The sequence below is a fragment of the Gossypium hirsutum genome, chromosome D07 (assembly GCF_007990345.1).
Source record: "Gossypium hirsutum isolate 1008001.06 chromosome D07, Gossypium_hirsutum_v2.1, whole genome shotgun sequence".
Taxonomy (NCBI): domain Eukaryota; kingdom Viridiplantae; phylum Streptophyta; class Magnoliopsida; order Malvales; family Malvaceae; genus Gossypium; species Gossypium hirsutum.
Window position 1 is genome coordinate 51324506 of NC_053443.1, and position 17713 is coordinate 51342218.

General features: G+C 36.3%; 2 protein-coding genes across 2 annotated transcripts; one reads left to right on the plus strand and one right to left on the minus strand.

The window, feature by feature from the left end:
* The first annotated feature begins 953 nt into the window (after positions 1-953).
* On the plus strand, positions 954-4601 carry LOC107955042 (TBC1 domain family member 2B). Its single transcript, XM_016890750.2, has 7 exons — positions 954-2016; positions 2675-2791; positions 3234-3412; positions 3525-3618; positions 3741-3818; positions 3932-4033; positions 4241-4601. Exons 1-7 carry the CDS (start codon positions 1525-1527, stop codon positions 4373-4375), a joined length of 1197 nt encoding a protein of 398 aa, XP_016746239.1. The 5' UTR covers positions 954-1524; the 3' UTR covers positions 4376-4601.
* Positions 4602-5262: 661 nt separating this feature from the next.
* Positions 5263-8706, minus strand: LOC107955043 (fimbrin-5-like). The gene is made up of 9 exons (XM_041097800.1): positions 8554-8706; positions 8320-8436; positions 7763-7974; positions 7210-7362; positions 6915-7114; positions 6431-6588; positions 6234-6330; positions 5826-5917; positions 5263-5612 (listed from the first exon to the last, which is right to left on the minus strand). Exons 4-9 carry the CDS (start codon positions 7320-7322, stop codon positions 5436-5438), a joined length of 837 nt encoding a protein of 278 aa, XP_040953734.1. The 5' UTR covers positions 7323-7362; positions 7763-7974; positions 8320-8436; positions 8554-8706; the 3' UTR covers positions 5263-5435.
* Between the last annotated feature and the right edge of the window lie 9007 nt (positions 8707-17713).

Sequence of the window (17713 nt, forward strand, 5' to 3'; positions counted from 1 at the left end):
TTTGAGGACCAATTTCATGATTAACCTTTTTAAGAGAAAAACTTCCCTCTTCTGTTTAACTTATAAAAAAAAAGAAATTATATAAATCAAAACAAATTATCCCTTCTTTTTAGGTTATCAAGGAAAAAAACCCCTTCTTTGCGACTGTTGCTCTTATTTTGAAACATTAATTTCTTAACTACTAAAATAACTATTTTTCATAAATTTTGTATATTTTTATTATTTATCACCGCAGAATGTTCCTCAAATTAATTCTGAATAAATTAGCAGAGTGTCTTAATTTTTATTATATTATATTATATTAATATTTTTTATCTTACATTTAAACTTATAAACGGCAGGGGTATATTAGTCCATTAAAAAGATTTGAATGCTAAAGTCTAAACCTACCCACCGCATGCGCATCATGTCTTATCAAATTCAAAGCTTTGTTAACGTTGGGGCAATGGTTTAATTTTACGGAAAGGTTAAAATATGCTCTTGGTCCCTATACTATCCAAAAATTATGGATTTAGTCTAAATACTTTAATCTGGTTATTTTACTAGTTATATTTTTCAAATTTTAAAATTTTTAACCTTGATCAAATGATTGCTATTAAATTTATTAAGTTAAATTTTGTTATTTCTAAAATTTTATGTGATAAACATATTATCACGGGTAATAATATGTCATCTTGATATTTTTACATATTACTCATAAAAAATAAATTAATAAATTAAATTAGAAAATATAAACTAAAATACTATTTTAGAAATTTTAAAAATAAAAGAATACAGAAAGTAAAAATGATGAATTCAAAAAGCATATAGACTAACATTCATTATTATAGAATATATGGATTAAATTTGCAACTTAATAGTAGAGTTTAGAAAAATAATAATAAATATTAATAAATAATAACAAAATTCCAAATTTTTATTTATACCTTTTTTTCAAGTGTAAACTGTAAACAATTTCTTCTCTCTTTGTTAATAAGAGATCAGTTGGAGTAATTTTTGGTATTGAGAAAGAGGAATTTTCTATATATGTAAATTTTCAAGCTTTGATTTTTACCCTCCACTAAATTCTGCTTCTTTTATACCCTAGTAACATCTTTTGTTTCTTTGGGTCATCCCTTCCCTTTGTCAATTACAATAGAAAAAAAAGGAAAGAATTTCACTCCCTTTCTCAGAAGATTTTGTTGAGCAAAAAATCTGTATTCTTTTAAGGCTTTCATTATTCTGGGTTTTTTTTTATAAATATTTTTTATATTATATTATATATTATTGAAAAGGATCTTCCATAGTCATGTTGATCCAAATGTGAGAGCTTTTCTCCGTGTCTTGCTTGTAACTCATCCTCTTATTATTTTCTTTAAATAAAACCCATTTTCAAGACTCAGCCTTTGTTCAAATTTCCAAGCTGCAAGCTTGAAAAGATTGACACTTTCATGGTTCAAAGCTTGTAGCTCCCTCTCATTCTTTGACAAAGCCCTTGTTAACCTTTTTCTTCTTTTCTCTTGATCTATCAAGGACGGGAAAAAAATGTTTGGTACCCAAAGTAAAAGAGACCTTGCTTTGGAATTGCAAGCACAATTTCCAATTTTAAGGCCAAGCATCCATGCAAGAAGAGCTAATCTTACAGTGAAATTCCAAGACCTTTATGGGTTTACTGTTGAAGGTAATGTGGATGATGTTAATGTGCTGAATGAGGTAAGAGAAAAGGTAAGGCAACAAGGGCGAGTTTGGTGGGCACTTGAAGCAAGCAAAGGAGCCAATTGGTATTTACAACCACAAGTTTCTTCATTATCGGAAGGAATTGTGTTGAAATCTTCACTCAAATTGGCAGCTTTGGCTAATTCTATTACATTGAAGAGGCTTATTAGGAAAGGTATTCCCCCTGTACTTAGGCCTAAGGCTTGGTTTTCGCTATCCGGTGCCGCCAAGAAGAAGTCTACGGTGCCTGAAAGTTATTACAATGATTTGACAAAGGCGGTAGATGGTAAAGTAACACCTGCTACAAGGCAGATTGATCATGTAAGTTCTTGCATTAAGTCTTTTTTTTATATATATATATATTTAACTTCTGATTGAGTCTTTGTTTTGATTGACGTCTTATTCATTTGATGTTTGTAAAGATTCTTTCTAGAGATAGGGTTAATTTTTGCATAATGAATTTGGAAACGAAAATTCATATCTGATGATTGACCTACATGCAAAGGATGATTGCATTGGTTAGTATTGGGGTTTTGACATTAGAAGGTTTTGACCTGTTGAGAAAAGATCTCTTTTCTAATGAAATTTCAACAGGATGGAATAAAAAACATTTACTGTTGACAAATGCAGAATAAGAAGTTATATCAAATACCAAAGGTTATATTGAGTTTGATCTTTTATTGGAAGCATCTTAACAATTTCAGCTTTCCTTATTTTTCAGCAATAATTGTGTATAAGCTAATATACCAACTATGTTATATGCTTGAACTAAGATTTACAAAATGCACTTGATAATCTATTTGCTGTGTCATCTGAACTGATAGAATCAGAAATAGAAGAACTAACAATTGTATCTTCTAAAAGTACTTGTGAAAATTACAATGAATGTGATGGTCTGACATCGAATTGTTGATTGGTATAACCTAGAATTGTGACTTTTGAGAAATTTGGTTTGAGCCTTTCTCTTAAATACTTGCAGGACCTTCCACGAACCTTCCCTGGCCATCCATGGTTGGATACTCCAGAGGGCCATGCTGCTCTCCGGCGTGTGCTTGTGGGGTATTCTTTTCGTGATTCTGATGTAGGTTACTGTCAGGTGAGCTTATCAACAGTAGCACTTGTCTTACAGCATTTTGTCAGCCTCTAGTACTATAGGCATAGAAAGGACAGAATGTGCTACAATTACATCCTGCACTTCTTTTTTTTTTGTGTGTGTGTGTAAAGAATACACCCTTTTCTGGTTTGCCATTTTTCCTTTGAAGGGTTTCTTTACCTTTTGGTGGGTCAGCTGGGGTGAATCATGTATGTCTATGCCTATCGGTCTGTTTTTCAGTCTATGATGAACATGATCATACTCTCTTTTTGTGGTGTCTATATGAAGAATGTTATATGATTGTGGCAACGAAATTAGACCAGTTTCTTGGTTCCTTCTTTCCTTTACTCTTTACCGTATCCATCATATAGGAGTAAAATTGAGGTGCATTTCTCCTCATGGATAATTTATCGGGGTCTCTAAAATTTATTTGTTCTTGGTTTAGGGCTTAAACTATGTTGCTGCATTGCTATTGCTTGTTATGAAAACGGAGGAAGATGCATTTTGGATGCTTGCCGTCCTCCTCGAGAATGTTTTAGTTAATGATTGCTATACAAATAACTTATCTGGATGCCATGTTGAGCAAAGGGTTTTTAAAGATTTGCTTACTAAGAAGTGCCCAAGGTATTTGGTTGAGGATTGCACTGTTTTATATTTATTTTAAATAAATCTGTTTTGGCTATATGTTAAAGCTGAGTTTTATCTTTACTAAAAATTGGAGGAAAAAAAAATGCAGGATTGCTGCTCATTTAGAAGCATTGGAGTTTGATGTCTCCCTCGTTGCGACAGAGTGGTTCCTGTGCCTCTTTTCTAAAAGCTTACCTTCGGAGGTTTGAACAATATTTCATTACCATTTCTGTCCTGCTGGCATCTCCCATCAAATGTCAATTCTATTTGAGGTTGCTTTCTGACTATCTTAATTTTTTTTCTCCTTATTGGGCTATTTGTCTAGACAACTCTGCGGGTGTGGGATGTCCTTTTCTATGAGGGGGCAAAGGTTCTTTTTCATGCTGCTTTGGCAATATTTATGGTACCCATGTCATTGCCCTTTCAATCTTTACATTCCAATCAAGTTGGAAACTTTCTTCAATGTGTTCTTGTAAAAATTATTGAGCTAATTTAAGTTTTGATCTGCTTTTGCAGATGAAGGAAGACGAGTTGCTTCTAACGCATCAGGTTGGCGACATTATTAATATATTACAAAGAACTACCCATCACCTTTTTGATCCTGATGAGTTATTGACAGTAAGACTATTCATCATTTTGTTTTCCAGTTTTCTCGTCTTATATAACATTTCATGCTTCTTCCTCATTATCTATGGAGAAAATGACTCCTAGTTCTGGACATAGACTAAAGAAGATCATTTCTAGTTTCTTTATCTTGACATGGACACCTAGTTTTCGATGTTAATCTTGTTTTAAGAATATGCAACTTTGGCTATATCTGTACAGGTTGCATTTGATAAGATCGGTTTTATGACGACAAACACTATATCAAAGCAAAGGAAAAAGCAAGAGCCAGAAGTAATGAAAGAGCTTGATGAGAGACTAAGAAGACTAAACTCTCTCAGAACTGATGACAAATAACAGTTTGCTTGAATGGGAAGATCAAGTTGTACATCAAACATTCAATGATGAACCCCTTGCCCCGAAGTTGAAGAATATGAAATTAATGCTCTTTATATTCACTCTCCTAGCGACCAGGTAAAATGTAAATTTTGAATCCGTACACTGTTTAAACAGCAGAAGTTAGTGTGCAAATGAATCAGGGCACTGTTGAATTTGCAGTGCCCCTAATGATTTTATAAAGCCATTGGCTGCTTCATCAAATGTTTACAGGGTTACTCTGAACAGTTTTTAACATTTTTTTTCCATTCAATATTTGAAGCCATAGCTAGCAGCACCATTGCCAACTATTCCTTGTAACGAGAGAGAGAGAGAGAGAGAGTTGGTAAGGAAATTAAGTTAATTCTGAATTGACAAGCGGGTGAACTAAGTTTAGGATGAGACCTTGGTGCTCTCTCTCTCTGTTAAAGCAAAAAATTAAAAGGCCCATCAGCAGTGTAGTTGCCAGTTTCAACTTATGATGTTCTACTACAAATTGGTTTCTTTTACATTTTCGTTATATTTTTGAATATTAATTTCCACATAATAAAGAAAAAAATAAAGATCAGTAAGGATTTCAGCAGCAGATAGCCATTGGTTTCCAAAGTTCTATCTCAATCGGTTACTTGCTTTTGCAATGTATCTTCTGTATAGACATATAAATGTCTTTGTAGCATGATCTATTTCCTAATACAAACAGGTGTTTTTGAGTGTGTTCTCTCATCTCATTGCTCAAATATTGTAATATTTGTCGATAGCTTGGACAAGGATGAGCCAATTTTTTTTTTTAAAAAGTGACCATAATTTGCATAATTTCTAGACAGGAAAATAGATTATTGAGAAGAGGCCTCAAATGATTCAAAGCATAATGAGTGCAATCCAAAGAATATATTTTTTAATAGCAGGTGAAAATTTATATAAGTCCCATTTCTTTCTTCTCCTGTGGTCTACAAAAAGCAATGAAGTTTCGAGTGAAAGAACCAGGGAAAATAATTAGAAAGCTTCCTATGGTTGTTATTCATTACTATCCTATTCTTCCGTCTTAAGATTCCGAATCAACAGCTACGTCGGAGGTTTCACCGGAGAGACCTGTCTCATTCTCGCGGCCTTCCACAAATATCTCATCAGAAATCTCACCATCGTCAGACGCTGCTTCCTGCTGCTGTAGGCTCCAGTACATGATGCTGGCTGTCAATGTAAGCATCATTTTCTGGTTCACCTGTTATCAAGGTCAGAAGTTACATTAATGTCTGATTTAATCCAATTTAAGCATGAGGTATATAAAAAAAGAAAAAAAGTGGAAAACTATATATACCTCAAAACTTAGTGTAAAGCACAAGCAAAAAAAAAAAAAAACAGACGCACAATATGGCAAATCATCAGAAAAGATATAGAGGAGGGATTATGGATATTGAATTTGAGAAATAATTACCTCTATGACATCCTCGGGTAACAAGAAAATGGAGCATCCAAGCTTCCGAGCAACACTGATTATATAAGTTGCATTCAACTTCTTATCTTCATCTGCAATGTCAATGACAAACAATACATATCTTTTATTTGATTTTATGTCATACATAGTATCCTCTATTAATTTGTAAGCGAACAAAGTTTCCCATGTAAAGCTCCTCAATAAAATCACCACAATGATTTAGAAATATCTACTGAGCATTAAAGATTTAAGATTCAAAGCAAGATTAATGAGTTCTCAGAAGTAAACAAAAAGAGCTGGCTTGGCAGGTTTATATATATTGCTGAAGTGCCATATAACATTATGGTCAGCTCAGGTAGGTTTCGAGGGAAAAGAACACATAAGTATAATAATGAAAGAACACCATACCAGTTTCTCCCTTGGTAACAAGACCCCAGTTAACGACCCTTGGTTCCACTGCACTGAGAAGCTCGAGGAAGAATATACCACTGGAAAGGCTTTTATCCTAAGAGGAATAATAGTTCAATCAAAACCAGAGTGTCCGTCTATGTGTTACAATCAAAATTTTTGAGACACAAATTTCATTTTTTTTGTGGCTTATGTACCTTGAAGCTCTCCATTTGAGAGGTTCTACCTGCCTTCTTTACTTTATTGTTAGCCCAGTTCAGAATATCAGCATCTGTAATTTCTTTACCTTGGGAGTGAGTTCTCAAGTTTTTAAGGAGTTGTAGTATTGAATACCTCATCAGTTGCCACAAAAATGCTGCATGTGAGGTAAAGCAAAACAAGAAACATGAGAAGAAATATAGAGCAGGGAGCCATTTCAAGATTTACTAATATATGTGCCTCTCAGAAAAGCAAACGGCTATAAAATCATATCCCCCAACCGAAAGTTTCTTGGAATATGCATCCATTTAAAAGCTGATAGGAATGATAAAAAGTAGCAATGTAGAAATCAAAATAACAGCCTCAACTTTACCAAAGAAAGAGAAGAGTAGCCCTCATTCACACTAGAGCAACATATAAAAGTTATAAATAAAGGTCTTGAACAGGCCACCCTATGGAAAAATGTAATATGGAAGATACTACCTATTATAAGTTTCTTGTTTCCAGCCACAATATCATTGCCAGCTACATTGACAAGTGAGAAATTTAAATTCCTGCCAATCTGTATCACTTGATTGCAATTCTCAACCTGTTTAAATGGCATCTTTATAGGAGGCTTATTTGCCTGCTTCCAGTTAACTGTTCCAGGAAAAATTTTATCCACAATTTCCAACATAACATACCTGCAGCCACGAAAGGGTGGACACCAAACAAAACTCAACAACCGCTTGATACTGCTCAGAGAGCCAAAATTTTACAAGAGAAAAGAGCACGATACCCGTTTCTAACATCTTCAAAAACATTGTTGACATATGTAGTAGCTCCAAGACTGTTCATCCAAAAGCGAAAGCATCTCTCTTCACGAGACGTTTCTGCATCATCCGTCATCATCTCAGCAAAGGTTGTCGTTTTGCTGTCAGTTAAACCATTCCTGCAAGAGAAACCATACACTAGTTAAACTATTTCGTACAATCATGAGCACATGTCCCCAAGGGAATAAGCCAGTGCTTAGAGCTTGAAATCCCAACTTTGAGGTCTCAGGACTGAATACTGAGATAACATGGGTGAAATTTATGGGCTGAGAGAGCGCTACCTGGTTTTGTTTTAAACCATGTAATCAATACAAATAAAAATCACAATAGTGAGTACATGATTGAGTCAGCTTTTCCCACATGCAAATAAGAAATAAACCAGACAATATACACTATGAGATAACCAAGTATTGGTAGAAAATGTAGTCAAGAATTGAATGAAATTGAACAGGGAAAAGCTAATATAAATTATTATAGAAACTTAGCTCAGTCTTAAGGAAAAAAGACATTATTTCTCACCTGTGATGGAATATTTGAGCTACAAATGCAAGATTGAGATTTGGTGAGCCCTCGACAATGTCCTTAGGAGTGAGTTATCTTTTGCAATCCAATTTCTCTGCCATCTCAAGAACCTTGTTTGCTCTTTCTGTTGGATCCTTTGCATCCAAAGTTGAATGCGTACTGTGTTCAGGAGCAAGTGCATTAAGCAGGTGTGCATATGCTTCTCCATCCTACAAATAAATAGGTTTTATGATACATCAGTTACTCTAGAAAACTGAAAGTAGTATAGACAAGAGGCAATGTATTACTTCACACATTAAGAACTATTGGTTATTTGATTATATGCAACCATGAATCAAATGGTTTTCCCTATTGTTTGTGAATATGAGGATATACTGAAGTTTAAAGACACTAAAAGACATTTAAACATCCTGCTATTGTTTTACATTTTCATGGAACTTAAGGACCAAATGTAAAGATTAATGCAGCACTGAAGACCATGATAATAATTACCTTTTGTAGATAAAATTGGCATGAAACAAGTAGAATTTATCAAAATCAATGAGTTTTCTCACCTTCAAATCTGTAGAGAAGTTTGTAACCTGCTTTTGGTATCCAGCTTTCTTCAGATGAAAATTCATCCATTTCAGTAAAACCTTTTCAGGTGCTAAACTCAAAAGCTCCTCCACCTCCTACAAAATTTATACAAAAGGTGAACTGAATTAGTTTCCAACCTGCAAAATGGAGATTGTCCGGTACCTGATATCATCAAGACACAAAGGGGGCAAAACCAATTAACAGTCTCCAACCTGGCTATCATCCACCAGTTCTACAAGTTGAGGAGTTTTCTTCAGATTGAGATCAGCTAGTAGTTGACACAAAGGGGGCAAAATTTTAGTTTCGCTTGGTCGATCCTTTTTTATAGGTGTGATCGGACACCTAATTATTTTAAAACAAAAAGAAGGCCAAATTTAGGTCTACGTGAAAGTCCAGAGAAAAATTGGGGTTCGGCAGTCAGTTACGCGCGAGGAAGGTATTAGCACCCTCGCGACGCCCAAAATTGGTATCTCATAAACATGTGTTGACTTGATTTTTAAAAATACGAGTTCAATATAATATTTAATCGTGATCCGATTGAAAAATGAGAATTTTTAGTTTTCGATTTTTTTTTAGAAAGGGTGTCCCGTTTTTTAACACAAGCAGACGAATTTCACCTAACATAGCGATGAAATCAATGGCTTAATATTAAATCGGTACATTGCCTAATTTTTGAAATTAATTAAAACATGAAAAAAAATATTCCTAAAGTGAGAAATTAAAAATAGATGAAGGACGCAAAAAAAATGATATCATTAATGAAAATATTAACATGGAATACTAGAATATTAGAATAACAATAATAATGATATTTACAAAAAATAAAAATAAAAACAAATCATGTACTAATAATAAAATAGGAAAAATGATATATTTGGTAATAATAATATAAAATAATAATATGTACAAAAATATACATATATATATAGGCATATAATAAAAGTATGTAATAATAATAATAATATCTACAATAAAAGAAAATATTAGGAAACGTACATAAAAATATATACATAATATAAATATAATATATACAATATACACATATGATAAAAAACTATTAATATGTACATGTATATCTATATACACATTAAGTAAAAGTACTAATGCTAACAATATTAATAATAAATATAATAATAGATATATATGCATATAATAGTAAGAAACGAAACATAAAGAATATATATATAGCTAAATATAATATAACAATAACAATATATAAAAATAATAGTGATAACAATATTACATATATAACATGATTAATATTTAAAGCTGAATTAAATAGCAAAATAATATGAAATCCAAGGTGAATACGAAAAATAAATGAAAAAGGACCAAAATTGGATTAAAATCAAAACTTTGGGGCTAATTTTTTAAAAAAATATAAAGGAGAAAGGACCTATTAGAACGCGCATAAAACTGTGGGGGACTAAAAACACAATTAATCCTCCCCTCAAAACATAACATAGCAAGAGGGACTAAATCGCAAAGCGCTACATACTTTAAGGCCAATTTTTGACAAAAAAAATCATTTTGAAGAGAGAGAGAAAAAAAAGGGAGAAAGAAGAGAGAAGAGAGGGGGGAAAGGAAATCCGGCCAAGGGGGCCGGTCACCGGCCGATCGTCGGCCGCCGCCCGTCGCCGGCCATCGCCCACGGTGGCCGAAAAAGGTAAATTTTTTTTCTTAACAATATATGTATATATATAAAGAAAGAAAAAAACAACACAAAAAAAGAAAGAAAAAAGATTCGAAAGAAGAGGAAAAAAAGAAAAAATACAACCTTTTTATTGATGTTTCTTTTGTGTTCAAAATTTGAAGGGATTTTTGTGTTTGTCTCCTTTTTCAATCTTTGTAAAATCCCCCCTTACATGATTTTGAATGGCTTTTTATAGCCATCTTTTACATGATTTTCTATTTTGTAGGTGGTGGTGGTAAACAATGAATATCAAAAATGGGAGGAAAAATGGGGCAAGTGGGAAAGTGGCTAGGTGGCTAGGGTTTCTTGGTTTTTTTTGGGGGGTTAAGTTTTTCTTTTTTTTTTTTTTTGGGTTAGGTTTTTTTGGGGGGGGCTTAATGGGCTTTTGAATTGGGTTTAATATTTAGGTTTTGTAATGGGTTTGGGTAGATGTAAATGGGTCATGGGTTAATGGTTTTAGTGGGTTTAGAGATTTGGTTGGGTTTTGATATAATCGGGCCCGGGCAATTTGGGTTTCTACAGCTGCCCCTCTTTGCTCATTGTCGTGCAACGATAATAGAGCAAAGACTTTCAAGGAAGACCAAACTTGCCCGGTCTTGCTAGGTCTTGACTTGCTTTGGAACTCTTCTTGTTTAGTTAGTCCCTTTTCAGTCCACCGCATCTTGTAGCTTTGGTTCAATCCACTGCAAATTCGGAGATATGCCTTGTAGCTTCAATCTGTTCCAATGTAACTTCAAGGATATGAGATTTGTGGCTTCGATCCGCTTCACTGTAACTTCAGAAAGATAAGATCTACAACTTCAATATGCTCTTCTATCGCTTTAGTGAGATAAGGTTTTGGTCTTCTCTTCTGCCACTTTAGAAAGGCAAGATCTGATATCCTCGATCAGCTCCACTGTAACTTTAATTAGCTTCACTGTAACTTCAGGGATATAAAATCTGTATCTTCGATTAATTCCAGTCTTTATTCTTTACTCGGCATATGATCCTGAGCTCAACTCATTTTTCGCAATATGAATTGACTCTCTAAAATCAGACATTAAAACAGAAATTGAAAATAGCTCAGCGTGTGAGCCAAGGCTCAACTCACCTCTCGCAATATAAGTTGATTTTTGAAACTTATCTTGAAAAGCAGATTTTGAAAATACCTCGACATGTGACTCGAGGCTTAACTCACCTTTCGCAATATAAATTGAAAAAATACCACATGTGTGATCTGAAGCTCAACTCACCTTTCGCAGTATGAGTTGATTTTTTGAAAACAGAAATTGAAATTACCTCAGCGTGTCTAGAGGCTCAACTCACCTCTCGCAATATGAGTTGATTTTTAAAAACAGAAATTGAAATTACCTCAGCGTGTCCCGAGGCTCAACTCACCTCTCGCAATATGAGTTAATTTTTTTTTTGAAAAACAAAAATTGAAAATACCTCAGCATGTCTTGAGGCTCAACTCATTTCTCGCAATATGAGTTAAATTTTGAAAACAAAAATTGAAATTACCTCAGCGTGTCCTGAGGCTCAACTCATTTCTCGCAATATGAGTTGATTTTTTAACAACAAAAATTGAAATTACCTCAGCGTGTCCTGAGGCTCAACTCACCTCTCGCCGTATGAGTTGATTTTTTTGAAAGACAAAAATTGAAAATACCTCAACGTGTCTTGAGGCTCAACTCATTTCTCGCAATATGAGTTGAATTTTGAAAACAGAAATTAAAATTACCTCAGCGTGTCCCGAGGCTCAACTCACCTCTCGCAATATGAGTTGATTTTTGAAAACAAAAATTGAAATTACCTCAGCGTGTCCCAAGGCTCAACTCATCTCTCGCAATATGAGTTGATTTTTTTGACAACAGAAATTGAAATTACCTCAGCGTGTCCTGAGGCTCAACTCACCTCTCGCAGTATGAGTTGATTTTTTTTAAACAGAAATAAAAACATCAAAATACCAAAAGATGTCAACTGGTGGAACTCAGATGTCTTTTCCTTTGATTCAGTACGACTTTTATTCAAGATTTCTTGCTCTGCTGGAGTACCTGTATATGCCATGTATGATGTTATCATGATATGCACATGTTTGTCTTAAATGCTTTTATGCCTACATGATTATGCAGTGCTCCTTAAGCATGTTTGTCGTATGTCCATTTAGCCACGATTGTTGAGGATCTGTGTTCATTGCTTTGATTCTCGACTTTCTCTTCAGTCCTTATACCTGTCTTCAAGCTTCACGAGTAATCGACGTTTCTCAGATATCACTCTTCTGCCCCCGATTAAACTTTGTTCTTACTTTAAGACTCTTGTGCTTATCAAATTTTCATCCAGGTAACGCTTAACATTTCTTTTGTTTAGAGTATGTCATTTCACCATTTATCATGTAAATAAACACATAATGAGATGCATGAAAAAGGTCAGATAGAGACAAAAATGATATTTCATATTCATCTATTTTAAATGTGGCAAACAAAGCAAGTTAAACAATGAGAGTAAAAAATGTCAAAAAGAAAGAAAGGATCGTATTCAATGGATACAAATGCTCTAGATATTCAACACATGAACTCTTCTTCGTTCCTCAATCAAAAATCTTTTCGAGCGCGGCTTCTTGCGTAGAAGATTTCGAGCTTTCAGAAATGCTTCAAATATTGTAGCCTCACTGCTTGACCTATCGTTCGACCGCCAGGTTTGTTTCATTAGGACGCCCTCTCGGGTTTTCATCCTAATCTTTTTGTACTAATCAAGACGCCCTTTTCGGGTTTTCACCTTGATCCCTCTTTTTTTTAAGATGCCTTTTTCGGGTTTTCATCTTAAGCATAATATTTCTTCACAGCATCTGAGTTCACTGGATTCGACAACTCTTTCTCATCCATCTCGGTAAGGATCAAAGCTCCTCCTGAGAATGCCTTCTTTACGACGTATGGTCCTTCCCAGTTTGGTGCCCATTTCCCTCGCAGATCTTTTTGTATTGGGAGAATTTTTCTCAGCACGAGTTCTCCTTCATGGAATTCTCTTGGTCGTACCTTCTTGTCATGGGCTGCGATCATTCTTTTTTGGTACATCTGCCTGTGACAAATTGCCCTGAGACGCTTTTCTTCAATGAGGTTCAGCTGATCATATCGAGCTTGTACCCATTCAGCTTCTTCTATCTTTGATTCCATTAAGACTCGTAGAGAAGGGATCTCAACTTTGATAGGTAGCACAGCTTCCATTCCATAAACCAGAGAGAAAGGAGTTGCTCCCATAGATGTTCGTACAGATGTGCGATATGCAAACAAAGTAAATGGAAGCTTTTCGTGCCAATCTTTAAACGTCTCAGTCATTTTCCCAATGATCCTCTTAATATTTTTATTGGATGCTTCAACAGCCCCGTTCATCTTTGGGCGATAAGGCGAGGAGTTATGATGCTTTATTTGGAATTGCTCGCATACTTCCTTCATCATCTTGTTATTCAGATTCATGGCGTTATTTGAAATGATTCTTTCAGGCAAACCATATCGACAAATGATTTCCTTCTTCAAAAACCTGCAAACTGCAGTCTTGGTCACATTGGCAAACGAAGTGGCTTCTATCCATTTTGTGAAGTAATCAATGACCACAAAAATGAATCGATGTCCATTAGAAGCTTTCGGGAAAATAGGCCCTATGACATCCATGCCCCACATAGAAAAAGGCCATGGAGAAGTCATGACGTGAAGGGGCGAAGGGGCTACATGAATTTTATCACCGTAGATTTGACATTTGTGGCATTTTCTGGCAAAACTAATGCAGTCGCTTTCCATTGTCAACCAGTAGTAACCGAGTCTCATAGTCTTTCTGGCCATAGTGAAACCATTGGCATGCGTCCCGCAAATTCCCTCATGGACGTCTTCAAGTATTTTTCTAGCCTCAACAGCATCTACGCATCTCAAGAGCACCTGATCTTTTCCTCTTTTGTACAGGATGTCCCCATCAAGAACAAATCCCGCTGCCATTCTTCTGATTGTTCTTTTTTCGTTCTCGTTTGCTTGTTCAGGATACTTTTGATTCTTGATATATTCTAAAGATATCATGGAACCATGGCCGTCCGTCTGGCTCATTTTCAATGCTGAAACAATGGGCAGGGACTTCGTATATGCTCATTTGAAGAGGTATTATTTCAGTTTCTCTGTTCGCTTTGAACATTGAAGCCAACGTGGCCAGGGCATCAGCTAACTAGTTTTCTTCTCATGGGAAGTAATTAAAAGTTATTTCTTCGAATTCTTTAATCAATTCTGCCACTAGGTCACTGTATTTAACCAGTTTCGAGTCTCTCACTTCCCAATCTCCACGGATTTGGTAAATCACCAAGGCTGAGTCTCCGTATACTTCTAAAGTTTTGACATTTTGTTCAATAGCTGCACGAAGTCCCATGATATATGCCTCATATTCCGCTATGTTATTAGTACAGAAGAAGTTCAACCTGGCAGTGAGTGGGTAATGGTTCCCTTCTGGTGATATTAAGATTGCTCTAACCCCGTGCCCCAATGCGTTTGGTGCACCATCAAAGCACATCTTCCATGACTTCTCTTTTGATGACTCAGATTCTATTTTTGTGATGCACATTAAGTCTTCGTCTGGGAAATCGAATCTTAAAGGATTCCTCTATCGTTCGAGTTGCTAAGAAGTCAGCTATTGTGCTCCCTTTTATTGACTTCTGACTTACATAGGCAATGTCATATTCCGAAAGGAGGAGCTGCCATCGTGCCATTCTTCCTGATAGTGCCGGCGATTCCATCATGTATTTTATTGGGTCCAGCTTTGAAATTAGCCATGTCGTGTGATACAACATATATTGTCTGAGTCTCTGAGCTACCCAAACCAGAGCGCAACAATATTTCTCAACGGACGAATATTTTGCCTCATATTCAGTGAACTTTTTGCTGAGGTAGTAGATCGCCTTTTCTTTTCTCCCTGACTCATCATGTTGCCCCAGTACGCAACCCATTGAGTTTTCAAACACGGTCAGGTACAAAATTAAGGGTTTTCCAGGGGTCGGTGGTACTAGCACAGGAGGATTAGACAGATACCGTTTTATCTTATCGAAGGCCACTTGGCACTCCTCGTTCCATTCTCTCGGGTTATGTTTTCGAAGGAGTCGAAAAATTGGGTCGCATTGGTTGGTAAGTTGAGCAATGAATCGAGCAATGTAATTCAACCTCCCTAAAAATCCCCTGACTTCCTTTTGTGTGCGCGGGGGAGGTAATTCTTGGATGGCTTTTATTTTATCTAGATCAACTTCGATACCTCTTTCACTGACAATGAAGCCTGGCAATTTTCCCGAGGTAGCCCCGAATGTACATTTGGCTGGATCAAGCTTTAGCTGAAACTTTCTCAGCCTTTCGAACAACTTCTTGAGGTTCATTACATGTTCTTCTTCTCCTCGAGATTTAGCAATCATATCATCAACATGGACCTCTATTTCCTTATGCATCATGTCATGGAATAATGTCACCATAGCCCTCTGATATGTTGCCCTAGCATTCTTTAACCCGAATGGCATCACCTTGTAGCAAAACGTTCCCCACATTGTTATGAAGGTAGTTTTCTCCATATCCTCAGGGGCCATCTTGATCTGATTATACCCCGAGAATCCATCCATGAAAGAAAACAATGAATATTTTGCTGTGTTGTCCACCAACGTGTCAATATGTGGCAAGGGAAAATTATCTTTTGGGCTTGCTCGATTCAGGTCACGGTAATCCATGCACATTCGTACTTTTCCATCTTTCTTTGGTACCGGGACTATGTTAGCCACCCATTCTGGATATTTGGAGGCTTGTAGGAAGCCAGCGTCAAATTGCTTCTTGACTTCCTCTTTTATTTTCAACAGCATTTCGGGCCTCACCCGTCTTAATTTTTGCTGGATGGGCTTGCATTCTGGCTTTAATGGGAGCTTATGGACCACTAAATCTTCATCTAGCCCTGGCATGTCCTGGTATGACCACGCGAAAACATCTTTGTATTCGCGGAGTAAAGTGATCAAACTATGCCTGGTACTTTCTGAAATAGAAGTCCCAATCTTCACTTCTTGTTTCCTCTCTTCAGTGCCCAAATTTATTGTTTCCACAGATTCTTCATGAGGCAGAACCTGTTTATCCTCTTGTTCCACCATTCTTAACAATTCAGGAGACGAGACATAATCTTCAGCATTTTCTTCGGCTTTAAATTCTCCTAAACAAACAGCCTTCTCAAAATCGATTTCAGGACTCGTAACGGGTTTGTTCATGCTGTTAACATCTGAGCACCTGAAAGTTGAATGAAAAAAGGAGACTATAGAGGGGTATCCAAGTATTGGAACCAAGAAACGAAATGTTATGGCATGGCATGAGGCAAATGTAGGGACAGGCTATGAAATGAGAAAATGATTATGAAATTAGTGATAATGCGAAAGATCATGACAGAATACATCTTCATTGATATTCATTTGAATGATAAAGAGCGAATGCAAGCTCCTACAAAAGAATTCTATTATATCTAAGGACACAATAGAATGTTAATGTTTGAGCATTACTCTGAAGACTTATAAACTACAAGAAGGTCCTCGGCAGTCCAGTTGTTCAATATAAAACCAGGGGGAAAAAGGCGTATCCTTGAGACATCTTTACTTGTGTCAGCTCCTTTGTCAATGACATTTATACTGATGTTCTGAAAACCCTTTTCGATCATTAACATTGTGCCTTGTGCATTGTCCTGCCTCGGGTATATCATTCCCACAGACGTAAATATTCTTGACAAAGGAGGGAATTTCATAGGCTCCCATTCTGGTTCTCGGCCTAAGGTTCTCGCGATCCTTCTTTCTTGATCTTTCTTCCACTATCTTCTTCTTTGACGCATGTCCGGCTGGAACCCCAAACCGTATCGGGCCTTATGATGCAATGGTTTTAGAGCCCTGACTATTCCTTGCATATATCTCTCTAAACCTCTTCTTACTCGAGCTCCCCTTCCTACAGTCAACTTGACACCCATTCTAGTATTTCTCGACAATTTAGGCACGGGAATTTTGTTTCCCTCAGTGAAGAATGTGGCATTGACGAATTCAAGGGATCGGAAGGAGCATTCCACTACGTCCTTGCTCACTTCAAGGTATGGCGCATCAGCAGAGATAGATGCGACAATGTCTTCTTCTCCCTCGACAGTGACCAAACAGCCATCCATGATAAATTTCACCTTTTGATGGAGGGATGATGGGACCGCTCCAGCAGAATGGATCCAGGGTCTTCCCAAAAGGCAGTTATATGAGGATGTAATGTCTATGACTTGGAACTCGACATCATATATGTAGGGACCCACTTCCAGAGGGATCTCAATTTTTTCCATGACTTCACGCCTTGTCCTGTCGAATGCCCTTACCGTAGAATGACAGGGCCTTAAATGGGATAGATCCATCGAAATTCTGAAAAGCGTGGCCAAAGGCATAATGTTGAGTGCCGAACCATTATCGATGAGCACGTTCGGTATTATGTAGCCCTTGCAACGGGTTGTGATATGCAATGCTTTCACTGAGCCTCTACCATTGGGCGGTATTTCATCATCACTAAAAGAAATGAAATTATCCGCATTCAAGTTGTTCATCCACCTATCTAGTTTTTCAATGGATACATTGTTTGCCACATAAGCTTGATTTAACACTTTCAGCAGAGCGTTTCGGTGTGGTTCTGAATTCAACAGCA